This window comes from Lissotriton vulgaris, chromosome 11 (assembly GCF_964263255.1).
Source record: "Lissotriton vulgaris chromosome 11, aLisVul1.2, whole genome shotgun sequence".
NCBI lineage: Eukaryota > Metazoa > Chordata > Amphibia > Caudata > Salamandridae > Lissotriton > Lissotriton vulgaris.
This window is the reverse complement of record NC_141699.1, coordinates 1010696545-1010710138: the sequence shown is the minus strand read 5'-3', so window position 1 is coordinate 1010710138 and position 13594 is coordinate 1010696545. Positions and strand designations below refer to the sequence as shown.

At 45.4% G+C, this 13594-nt stretch overlaps 1 protein-coding gene across 2 annotated transcripts in view; it reads right to left on the bottom strand.

Moving 5' to 3' along the window:
- Nucleotides 1-673: 673 nt before the first annotated feature.
- WDR49 (WD repeat domain 49) overlaps nt 674-13594 on the bottom strand; it is a 339477-nt gene continuing 326556 nt past the window's right edge. For both annotated transcript variants that reach the window (XM_086944927.1, XM_086944926.1), the window contains 2 exons: nt 6882-7051; nt 674-918 (listed from right to left, as the gene is read on the bottom strand). In XM_086944927.1, coding sequence (XP_086801053.1) covers nt 6906-7051 — 146 coding nt within the window. In that variant the 3' untranslated portion in view covers nt 674-918; nt 6882-6905. The remainder of the gene's footprint in view (nt 919-6881; nt 7052-13594) is intronic.

Sequence of the window (13594 nt, the reverse complement as noted above, 5' to 3'; positions counted from 1 at the left end):
ATTTACACTTCCAATGGTATGGCTCAGGCCCGGACTGGCCGTTGCGGGCAATGGGCAATCCCCCGGTGCGTCGCACGGGTGGTGGGCGGTTTTGGGCCCCTGGGGGCCGTTTTTGTTACAGGCCCGTTTTTGCAGAACTCAACGGCACCCAAACCCCCCCCCCCTGCGGGGGAGGGGGGGCCACCAAGCACTTTGCCCGGGCCGGGTTCGGTTCCCAGTCCGGCCCTGGTATAGCTAACAACCTTATTGTATACGAACATCGTGATTGTCCATCCACTACTTTGGAAACAGGTTCTGGAAGGGCAGCCACCTCTAATCATCTCCCTCTGCAAAATGTGTCACTTACCATAACAATTATTTTAGAATGGCTTCGGCCCATCAATATTCAAATCATCTAAAACGATTAACTCGAAAATTGTACCTAATTAGCTGTCGAAGATAAGTACAATGAATGCTATTATATATTTGAATATAATGAATAATAGGATTACTTTAATGCAATAAAACTTACCTCATCAGCATAACAGCAATTCATACATGGTTTATTAAATCTTTTTTAACTTCGAAATGTAACATTGTCCACTATTTGGTTAAAAAAGGGGCTGGTTGGAAACGTTGTAATAAAATCGACCTCACTGTTGGCCGAGCATTGTAAAAAACACATAAGACAAAGTGGTATTAATCATTTATTACCAAAAACTAAATATATTGAGCTTCATACAAGCCACAGAGTACTTTAGCCCCACTCGCAGATGTTATAGAATAAGTCTGTACTTTGATAGGCCAGAATTTTCTCTTCAATTTGGGCTTTGCTTCCTTGCTTCCTTGCTTTTATTTTCTTTGAGATTTGCTTCATAGGTCCTGCAGAGACTCACAATCCTTGTTTCCACACGTAATAAATAAAAACTTCAATGACAGCTGTAGAAAAAACAGGCAGAGCATTGGTAGAATTGCATTCCACTTTAAGTGAGACATTCAGGAACAAATGTAATAAACTTTAACACAAGCAAAGGGGGGCTACTCAACGCAAGCAACAACATCTCTCAATTTTCACATGCAAAAGGATTTCTGAATGTCAAGTGATTGCATGCACTGAAGCAGCATTGTGGCCTTAGCAGGAATTTCTGATTTCCTATTCAAAGTGAGGGTTCCAGAGCAGGAACAGCACAAACACCCGTAGTACTTCAAATACACATGTTATGTCATTTTATGTTATGTTATGCAAAGCCAGATTTACTAAAGTCATGCAAAGTAGCATGGCCTGGCTGTGAGTGGAATACCTGCTTCAACTGAAAACAGGGGCAAACGATTAGCAAAGAAAAAGTGGGTATTAAAGGTCAGCCTTTATGGCTCATTCTACTGCAGATATACTCAGAACCTGCTGGATGGTGGTAGGGGTGTTCTATGTGTGCCCAGTTCGGCCCACACCCTGATAAGTCGTACCATGTCCATCCTTGGCCCACTACAAGCACTGCCAAGAATAAGACAGACCAGGCTCAATGGGTGCTGTCATCTAATGGTTAGTGAGACAGTTGCCTAGAATTTCAATTTTGATAGTTGACCCATCAATCTTAAAAAGGAAACAGAAAGACTCAGAGGAGAAAATAGTGAATTGTGCACCCACAATCAAACTTCCATCTGTTTCTTATGCAAAAGTCAGGCGCGGCTTTAGGGCAGTGCGGCCGCACTGGGCGCACTGTGGAGGGGGGCGCTGTCCTCAGGGAGTAGCTGTGCTTAGCAATAACTTTTGATGGGAGAGATATGGGGCACTTTTGCTCCATGGCAGTGAGACAATCCGAGGAGGCGGTCACGTGGCGTGGGGGCGTCAAAAATGATTATCAGACTTGGCGCCACCAGCTCTAAAGCCGGCCCTGTCAAAAGCAATTACATGATTTGCATCTAAGAGTATCGCCAACAACAGTGATGTATGCAATGAGGCAGTAAACTGCTCGAAGCCCCACACCAGAAGAGCCCCAATTGCCTTCCGCCGCCCTGATTCATTCAGGTGCAGCAAGTACCGCCCGCTGATCTGATACAATCATACGATCAGCTTTCGACCATTGAGCGACCGCTTGGACTCCAGCTACCCACGCCGTGTTGCCTGGGTATCACTCACTGATCCCATCGACAACCCTGTCCTGATGACGATCCCGACTAAAGGGGATCGAAACGCCGTCGACTTTACAGCTTGAATCATATGACGCATATCACGTTCTGTGCTCCTGTACAAATTGTGACAATCTTGTTTTAAATGATTACAACTTGTTTTTGTGGAGCCATTGTTTGATGTAAATACTTTAGTTCATGCGTCGATCATGCTGTTCACTTTAGCACTTGCACCTTCACTATCACCAATTGTATATAGCACCTTGCACCAAGTGCCACTGGGTTGTCACATGATCTGCTCTGTACAGTGCTGTTTTAACTGTATTGTCATGTGAAAGACCATTCCCTTTTGCTTCTTGGTGAATAATACTGCCTTTTTTCAAAAAATTCAAGTGACTCCTTGTTTCTTCCTTTTGTAATGCACATTGCATACATTATTGAAACTGTCTTTATATGATACCTGTTGGGAATTGTTTCTGCTTACACGACACACCCATCCCAACGAGGTCTATGGGTCTTCTCCTGTTGTTCTTACACGTATGCTATGAGGGGCAGAGAGATATACTGATGATATATGATGATATATGATATACTGATAGGTAGAGAGGTGTGGCTCACTGGTTAGAGGCGGCAGACCCGAGTGCAGAGAACGGCCCGGGACCAGGGTTCGATTCCCGACGCGGCAGGGTCTTGGACCAGGATCAGCGGACTGATAATTCTCGCATCGGTGCCCACTCCGACCAGGGAGCACACTCGGCAACTCTGGGCATTAGCTTGCCTCATCTCTACAACGGCCCCCACAGACGCCAGGGATGCCTGGTTTCACCCTGGAGATACCCAAAAAAGGGACCATCTCACAGGGAAAACCAGGACGGGTTCCCCAGCGGTCTACAGCGCCGGGACACTCGGGTAGAGTAACTGTGCGCTATACAAGTATCCCACATTTACATTTACATGTGCACACTAGGCTTTTACTCCATGTGCACCTCTAACTGAAGGTTATCCATGTATCCGAAAATTCGGAACCACCACAGCGATCGTTACATCGCAACACAGCATATGGATGCTAAAACACTAAGGACCATATGTATCAACACATTTCCCCATAGACACAGAATGGGCAAAACCCTTTGATACATCTGGCCCTAAGTGCCGCAGGGATGAGTACTGGTGAACCCATGAGCTGACTACAGCAGCTGAAGAGATCAAGTAGTACTCTTCTCCTGATGAATCAGACCTGTCAGAGCTGATTGCACCCTGGACAGCTTTCTACTCAGTACCCCTAATCCTGATCAGGTGCTTATGAGAGTATTTTACAAACCATAATTAGGCAATAGATTTGGCATAATGGCTAGAGATGCTGACCTTGGAACTGCACAAATATGTATACAAATCTGGGCATCTGGCGGCTCCTCCTCTAAGGCTAATGGGCATTGTCGCACCACGGCAAAGCAGTGAAAGAAAGAACAAAGACAAGGATAATAACTCAAGGTGATTATCATTGTATTTGTACTTGCTGAACAGCTTTGTGAAGCGGGCGGTGCTGCTCTGTTCTCAAAGAAGAAGAGGAGTGGTTTGTGCACTCCAAGTGCGCAGTGACTGTTTTGGTGGTCCTCTGGATCCGTCCAAAACAGTCATGCACACTTTGCATGTTCTCCATGCAGGATGCATTACAGCCTTCGTGGAGAACAAGCCCAGGCCCCATTCCCTGGCTGAGCGCCGATCCACGACGCCCCTACCAATCACAACACTACATTGCAGCATTGTGATTGGGTTAGGGGGGGAGCCTGGCTGCTTCCTGTTCTGGCCCCAATAAGGAAAGACTGAGACTACGTGAGGGAGAGCGGCGAGAACTTATTTTTTTTACTTTACATTACCCTCTAACCCCCGCCGGCCCGCCACTTCCGATCTGTGACGGCCGCTACAGGGCTCAACATCCTGTGATTCTGGACGAAACATTTAACCTCACAGTGCCTTAAAAAATGTGAATCTGACCTAGTGTAGTGTCATTTGGTGCTTAAATGAAACGATCTAATAATCCTAGAGCTAGTTCTCAATACATAAAACTACAAACAAACGGGATGGACTTGGCTTCTAGGGAGGGTTATAAGTCAAATAAACTGATTATGAGACATGTTGAGAAGAGAGTACTGCTCTGGATATTCTTCTTGAAATTCAGCCACAAACGTAGTGATTGGTCTGTGTTTGACTTGGCCGTTTTTGCAGGGTCATTGCTGAACTTTTTGCCTTCCTCCTGTATTTTCTCTGACCTGTGTTTGTTGGTTTTATGACTCTGGGCACTTTACCACTGCTGATTAGTGCTAAAGTGCATATGCTCTCCCTTTTGTAAATTGATGTAATAGATTAGTGACTCCCTGATTGACTTATTTGGTTTACTTGTCAGACCCTAGTACAGTGCACCGTGTATGGCCAGGGCTTGTAAATCTAATGCTGCTGGTGGGCTTGCAGCACTGATTGTGCCACCCACCGGAGCAGCTTGTTAACTATGGCTCAGGCCTGCATTGCAGAGGCTGTGTGCATTCTTGTACTGCCATGTTGATTTGGTAAGCGCACCCACTTGCCACTCCCCAAACCTTCCCTTTTTTACATATCAGACACCCCTAAGGTAGGCCCAAGGGCAGGGTGCATTGTAGGTAAAAGGTAGGACATGCCCTGATGTGTGTGGCATGTCCTAATAGATAATTACAGCCATTTTCGTTTTTCACTATTGCAAGGCTACCTGCTCCCATAGGCCAGAATGGGCAGTTTGATTATAACACCTTATAATCCTAATTGACCCAGGGAACATGGTAGAAAAACAAATTTAGTGTGCCTGAACTCAGGATGATAAAATACATTGTGTAGTGAAGTTGCTTTTAACATTCTGTGTTTGAAAATACCACTTTTAGAAAGTAAGTATTTTCTTGCCTAACCATCCAAGCCTGCCTCTGCTAGGTTGTGTATTCCTTGTCTGGCTTGTGAGTGACACGTGCTGGGGGACTCCAGGAGACAGGGTGAGTCAGCACAGGGCTAAATAGACCTATCTGCATGTAGAGGGTTGGGAGGAGTAGCACCTGGGCTTGAATAGGGATGTGCCTGCCTTCCACAATGCTGGTTCCATCTCCTGTGGTGTGTCTGATGACCCTGGCACACACTGTCAAAGGAAAGAAGGAGTCTGTAAACAAAATGCTGCAGGACTGCACAGAACTGGTTTGGACTAGGCATAGACACTCTCTGCCTTCAGAGGCAAAGGGTTTTGGTGTATAGAAGGGGGGACCCAGACCCCAGAACTTTAGATCACTTCTGGGAATAAAGACAAACCTTTGCTGAGGAGAAGAACCAGGAAGCTGAAGGAGGAGACTACCCCTGTGCTGTGTGTTTTGGGGTTGGCCTGCAGTGGTTACTTCATTGCCAAAGAAAGGAGAAGAGGACTGAGTGTGCTTTTCATCAACTTGAAGAAGAATCTCAGGGACACAAGACTTCACCAACCAGCTCCCCCCTGAATTCCCTTGCTGGGAATGGAAGTGCCTGCTGTTGTGCTGGGCCTTCTGAGAGACTGCGTGTCGCTGGGAGCTTGAAGCGTGACTCAACGACGAAAAGCGCGTCGCCGCCGCAGCAGATGCCGTCACATCACCAAGGAAGCGGGCCACCGCTGACGCCATCGCATCACCGGAGAAGTGTGCCGCCACCGCAGAGGTCGCCATCGCATCACCAGAGAGGCGTGTCGCAGGGCCTGTAGCGGCTCAGAAGATCATCAAGTCGCCACACGGCCGTCGGGCGTGCATGCATCACATCAACGTTGTCGCATCTTAACCAAGACGCCATTTTGTCGCATTGCACTGGAGAAGAGTATCGCATCGAGGCGCCATCCTGTCGCATCGTATCGGAGAGCAGTAAGAAACTGAAGCATTACCACCCCACACAGTAAAGAAGCGAGCATCAACTCCCCTGCACAGCAGTAAGGAACCAACGTATCCACTCCCCTGAGTGTAAGGAACCGACGCATCACCTTCCCTGCGACCCTTTTGTTTGTTCTGTGTTACGCATCCAAGGTACATTGAGAGTAAAGTGTTGCACTTACAACTTGAAAGAACTGAGCTATTGCCTACCATGTAAGTCTATTTTTGAGTACAGTATTGCGGATTTGTGTCGCTTGGTCTTGTGTTAAGTCTATATAAAAATACTTGTTTCTATAATACAACCTGTGTGGTGTCCAGCTGTAGTGTTGTCACTGTATTACTGTATGTGTTCACAAATGCTTTACACACTGCTTCTGAGATAAGCCTGCCTGCTCGTGCCAAGCTACCAAGGGGGTGAACAGGGGTTATTTTAGGAGTGTAGCCCCTTACTCTGACTAGACACAAGGGTCCCTATTTGGTCAAAGGTACCTACCTCTGCCAACAAGAGACCCCCAAATCTAACAGTCTGCAATTTGACAATGCCACAGGGTCCGTTTTCTATTTTTCTATTTTTTTTAAAGTGTTTATTCAAGCGAGTACTTATCATGATCTTTTTCTTTACAGTCTTTGCTCATATCAAACATTTCAATTACAACCTTGTTGCCAAATCCACCAACGATTAAAAACCCAGAACTTTATTAACTATACTTGAGTTACATTTCAGTATTTCTCTCTCGAATTTACATGTCAAACTTGATTAGGAAAGAAGATGTCTTCTCATGCATTGGAATAGATGAGTGATTCTGCATACTTTAAAACTTTACAGCTCTATGCACTGACTGATATATGTTCGTACAATTTATTATACATATTCACCTTTCTCCATGCACGAAGACAGATTTACTTTTCGCTCAGCCTTCTTGGCTTCTTAATTATTTTTATCTTCCCTTCACAGAACATTTCCACGTGCCGCTGTTTTGCCTTTTTTTCACGATCCAGAATTTCCTTGGGGAAGAGGCTTTTCTCATCAAAAACAGCTTTTAAGGCTGCCATATAAAAGTAAGCATACATTATTCAAGAGCTACCACGCTTGTCATATTATAAATTCATCACATGCGAAAAGTGACTTTTTTGTTAATACATGGAAAGTGAATAATAATGTATAGAAAAAACGATTGTCATATTATTGCATGCAAATAATCGTTTCTCCACTCGACTTTTAACCCTTTTTGTTTGGCGTATTCGTAGTTAATACATAATCATATACATTTAAAAACATTCATTTTATCAATATACAAATGACAGACACTATAATGTCCTTCAAACCATAAAGAATCTTTACAATTAGTTAAAAACACAGAATTTCGGCTTGATAATTTAGCAGTAAAAGGTAATCACATTGCCGACTTCAGAATTAACTTCTGTAGTACAGAACTATCATTTAAGGCATTCTAAAATGTCCAACTTGAGTATGACACAGCATCACATGGCCGAGAACAGCGGACCAATCGCCCAGTAGTTTCAGATAAAAATATATGCCCAAAATGGTATCGCATCTATTTAGCATCCAAGGTGAGTGTCTCATTACCTCAAATATTGTCAAACTGGCATTGACCTCATAGGCAAGATAATTAAGGTCATCGGCAACCTTAAAACAAAGCGAAAAGATGTCTGCCTCTGCGTTCATTAATAATACTTTAAGCTTGGTTTATATCACATAATCGCCAAACGTGGCAGCATCCAATTGTAAAAAAAAAAAAAAAATCACACATAAGGATCTTACATACATTTGCAGAGCAAGCCACTCAAAAGCCAACAGGGTATTATTAGCGGCTGCACGCCTGGCGCCAATGAGCCACCTTTAAGTAGAAACTAGAGCCATCAACCTTGAAGAACAAACACTTTTCCTGATGAGGCAGACAAGGGGGCTTTAATAAATGCTGGCAATGTTTTAGACAACAACATTATTGAGGTCTGTTTATAATAAATATCAGGCTTACAAGACAAACAAGGGTCAAAATGGACTCCTGTATATATTTATTTCTTTTCTCTATTCTTTGAGCACCAACTTATCAAAAGCAGTATAGGTACTTCATTCAATCTAACGCATATACTGACTTTACTCTTGAATAATATTTAACTCCTTCGCGGCCAGGCTTTTTCCACCACTTGCGCCACTCCCTTTTTTAGCTATTTGGGGTAGTTTGCGTTTAGACCCCTATAACTTTTTGTCCACATAAGGTATCCACACCAAATTTGCGTCCCTTTCTTCCAACATCCTGAGGATTCTAAAGGTACCCAGATTGTAGATTCCCCTCGAGGAGACCGAGAAATTAGCCAAAATACAGCTACATTTAGGGGCATAATATCAAGGGGGTTTATCTCCGCTTTTTTGGCTTTAAAAGCCAAGAAAGCAGAGATAAAATTATCTCCCTATTATCTAGCTGTCGCTAACACCAGTTAGCGACAGCTAGTTGGAGATAGCGACCATCTTGGGCCCCGCTTTGCATGTCAGTGATATTTATCACTAATGACATGCAAAGTGGGTGTGCCAAGATGTTAGCGACTGGAAACAGTCGCTAACATCAATCAATCAATCCAATCAAAGACATTTATAGAGCGCACTACATACCCGTGGGGTCCCAAGGCGCTGGGGGTAGGGGGGTGCCGCTACTGCTCGAACAGCCAGGTCTTCAGCTTCTTCCTGAAGGAGAGGTGGTCTTGGGTCAGGCGCAGGTCGGTCGGGAGGGAGTTCCAGGTCTTGGCGGCTAGGTAGGAGAAGGACCTTCCTCCTGTCGTCGCTCTTCGGATGCGGGGGACGGTGGCGAGGGCGTGGTTGGCTGATCGGAGGTGGCGTTTGGGAGCGTAGAAGTTGATTCGGTTGTTGAGGTAGCTCGGGCCTTGGTCGTGTAGGGCTTTGTGTGCGTGGGTGAGGAGGCGGAAGGTGATTCTTTTGTTGACGGGGAGCCAGTGTAGGTCTCCCAGATGTCCGGAGATGTGGCTGGTTCGTGGGATGTCGAGGATGAGTCTGGCAGAGGCGTTCTGGATCCGCTGGAGTCTCTTCTGGAGCTTGGCGGTGGTACCGGCGTAGAGGGCGTTGCCGTAGTCCAGTCGGCTGGTGACGAGGGCCTGGGTGACGGTCTTCCTGGTCTCGGTGGGGATCCACCAGAAGATCTTCCGTAGCATGCGTAGGATGTTGAAGCACGCCCAGGAGACGTTGTTGACTTGCCTGGTCATGGAGAGGGAGGAGTCCAGGATGAAGCCCAGGTTGCGTGCATGGTCTGTCGGTTTGGGTGCGGTGCCCAGGGCGGGAGGCCACCAGGAGTCGTCCCAGGCGGAGGGAGAAGAGCCCAGGATGAGGACCTCCGTCTTGTCTGAGTTCAGTTTCAGGCGGCTGGTCGTCATCCACTCGGCTACCTCTTTCATCCCTTCGTGCAGGTTGGCTCTGGCGGCGGCGGGGTCGTTGGTCAGGGAGAGGATCAGCTGGGTGTCGTCGGCGTAGGAGATTATGCTGAGGTTGTGTTGGCGTGCGATGGCCGCGAGGGGGCTCATGTAGACGTTGAAGAGGGTGGGGCTCAGCGAGGATCCTTGAGGGACGCCGCAGATGACTTCGGTGGCCTCTGACTTGTACGGTGGTAGGCGGACTCTCTGTGTTCTTCCGTCCAGGAAGGAGATGATCCATTCCAGAGCCTTCTCCTGGATTCCGACGTTGCTGAGGCGCTGTACTAGGGTCGCTATCTCCTATTACCAACTTTTGGAGGTATTCGCGCTAAGCGAATATCTCCAAAAGCTAACACCTGCCCCATAGCAGTTCTTAGCCATGTTATCCAATGGTAGGTGGATAACATGGCTAAGAGCATTAGCTCGGTAATGCATGAATATCGCTGACTTTTCAGCGATATTCATGCATTTCGGCCGATTTTTATCGCTTAGGAGATAAACCTTGATAATAGCAAGGTTCCTAAGCGATAAAAATCGCCGCAGTTCGGCGATAAAAATATCCCCGCTAAACCAACATAGCGATAATTATCGCTAGTTGTTGGTAATATGCCCCTTCGTTTTTTTGGGGAAAAATGGACAAAAAGTCCTGCAGAAGGCAGCATCTGGATTTGTCAGAAAACCAACATTTTCTAAACAGTTTTGGCATTTTACAGGGACATAGCCTACCTTTCCTATTTTTTTTGCTTTCAACCTCCTTCCAGCTAGTGGTAAAAATGGGTATAAAACCAATAATGGATCCCAAAAAGCTATACATTTCTGAAACGGAGACAAAAGTCTGTATTTAGCCAGGGGTCATATGTGTAGATCCTCAAGGTTTTCCTACAGAAAGTAAAAGTTGAAATACAAATATATTGAAATTGAGTTGAAAAAAACAGCCATTCGAGCCTACATTTTCACCTGTAACTTCTTCTAACTATGCTAGATTTTTTTAAAGCAATATACTGTTACGTCTGCAGGCCTTATAGGTTCACCAAGAACCCAAGGTACCCAGAGCCAATAACTGAGCTGCACCTTGCAATGGTTTTTCACTGTATAATGGGAATACAACAATTCATTTGGGAAAATATAAAGAGTGAAAAATAGGTATCAAAAGGAAACCTATGTATTTTCGATATGGTTATTTGCACATCTCTGAATTTGTTGGTAGCCATACATACATGTGAATTACGGGGCATTTTCAAAATGTTTTCTTTTTTACACACTGTCTTACATTTGGAAGGCAGAAATGCATAGAAAGACAATCAGTAATAACACTTGTTCTTCTATTCTGTATTCCCCTATGTCTTACGATAAAAATGGTATCTCACTTGTGTGGATAGGCCTCATTCCCGCAACACGAAATGGGTTAAAACACAACATGGACACATCACATTTTTCCACTGAAAACTGACCCTTCTTTGCAATGTGCCTAGCTGTGGATTTTGAGCACTAGCTCAGCCGGCACCTAGAGAAACCTAGCAAGCCTGTACATTTTTTAAACTAGATGCTTAGAGGAGTCCCGGATGGGGTGACGTGTGGTTCTCACCAGGTTATGTTACCCAAAATCCCTTGAAAACTTCAACATTTGTAAAACAAAAAAAGAACACATTTCCTCACATTTCTGTGATGGAAAGTTCTGGAATTTGTGGGGAGCCACAAAACTCTACCCAGCCAGCATTCCCCCAAGTCTTCAGATAAAAATAGTACCTCACTTGTGTGGGTAGGCCTAATGCCTGTGACAGGAAACAGCCTAAAACGTAATGTGGACACATCACATTTTCCACTTAAAACTGACACTTTTTTTGTAATGTGCCTAACTGTGGATTTTGGGCCCTAGCTCAGCCGATACCTAGGGAAACCTAGTGAACCTATATATTTTCGAAAACTAGACATCCAGAGGAATCCGGGATGGGGTAACTTGTGTGGCTCTCACTAGGTTCTTTTACCCAGAATCCCTTGCAAACTTCAATATTTGTGAAAAAAATCCTCATATTTCTTTGAAGGAAAGTTCTGGAATCCACGGGGTGACATAAACCTCAAACGTGTTACAAAACACATTTCCTCACATTTCTATGATGTAAAGTTCTGGAATCTGCAGAGAGCCGCAAACTTACACCCATCCAGCATTCCCACAAGTCTCCAAAGAAAATGGAATCTCACTTGTGTAGATAGGTCTAGTGCCCGCCACAGGAAACAGCCCAAAACGCAACATAGACACATCACATTTTTTCACAGAAAACTGACCCCTATTTGTAATATGCCTAGCTGTGGATTTTGAGCCCTAGCTCAGCTGGCAACCAGAGAAACCTAACAAATCTGTACATTTTTTAAAACTAGATGCTTAGGAAAATCCAGGATGGGGAGATTTGTGTGGCTCTCACCAGGTGCAGTGACCCAGAATCCCTCGCAAACTTCAACATTTGTAAATAAAATCCTCAGATTTCTGTGATGGAAAGTTCTGGAATGCATGGGGAGACACAAACTTCCACCCACCCAGCATTTCCACCAGTCTCTCAATAAAAATGGTACCTCGCTTTTGTGGGTAGAGCTAGTACCCGCAACAGAAAAACGGCCCAAAACGCAACTTGGACACATCATTTTTTCCAGTGTAAACTGACTCTTTTTTCTCAAACACACCACACACCCACACAAGTGCGGTATCATTTTTATCAGGAGACCAAGGGGTATGCTGAGTGGTGGGAAATTTGCTCCAGCGTGGTGATCCCACAACCTTTCCACACAGAAATGTGACTTTTTAGCTAAATTGAAGGTTTGCAGGGGATTCTGGGTTTTAAAACGCTGGAGGATTCACACACCATACAGTCAGCCAAGGACCATCCTTGCACATCATCAGCAAAGTGCCATCCATGTACCTGCCATCCACGCACATCACCAGCCAAGCAGCAGACCACGCACACTGCCAGTCAAGCGACAGTCCACGCACACAGCCAGCCAAGCGACAGTCCACAAACACCGCCAGACATGTGCCATCCATACAGAGCGCTAGTCCACACAAACTACCAGCTAAGTGCAAGTCCACACACACCTCCAACAAAATGCAGTATCACACACAGCCATCCAAACAAAAGCCAGAACATACAGACCATCAGCCACACTCCAGTTCACACACACACACGCACACACAGAAACTTTCGCTAGTATCTAGTGGTTTTCTGCTCCCTTTGGGGGCAGATAAGCATTTAAGTATCGCTGATCTGCCCCTAATGGTGGGGGCAGAAGCAAACAAAATGTGTCCACAAAAAAAGGGGGAGCAACCCTTGCCTAAGGGGCTGCTCCCTGACATGCCCATAAATATTTCTTTGGTGCCTAATGGGCTTTCTGCCCCTGGGGGCAGATCGGGTTTATTGCCCCCATCTGCCCCTGGGGGCAGATAGACTGGGGCTATTTTTGGGATGAGGGGGCTTCAGCATCGCCCATTATGGGCATCCCATACTCATCTTCATTTGATTTGATTTTAATTTGTAAAGCGCAATGTTTGCCGTAGGGCGTCTTGGCGCTACCTGAAATGGTACGAAGGATCAAAGAAAGGATCTACAGAGGGAGAGTGAAAAACCAGGTTTTAAGAAGCTTTCTGAAAGCAAGAAAGTTGGAGGTATTCCTTAAAGACTCTGACATTTGATTCAAGAGGCATGATGTGACATGAGAAAACCTCTACCACTCCAAGAGGCTTTGTGAATGCGAAAACCAGTAAGTATGGGCGAATTTTGCGAATCTCGCGTTCGCGAATTTAGCGGATTTGCGAACTCGCAATCCGCAAAATCCGCGAATTCTCGAGAATTTGCGGATTTTTTTTTTTTTTGTGTTCGCAAGTGTTTCTGCCAGTTCGCGAGGATTTGGTACTAGTTCGCAATTGCGAACTTACTTGTCGGCTCGCAACGGTCGCGACTATGTTGTTTCTACGTCTGGTTCATCATCACAGCCTCCCAGCACCCTCTGTTTCACCACTGCCACCCTCTCTTTGACCCATGCCACCCTCTGTTACATCAATGCCACCCTCTGGTTCATCATCACTGTAGAAGATGGGGGGGGAAAGCAAGCCCACCTGCCCTGCTTGAACTGACATGAATTAATTTGGGGTTAGTTTATTA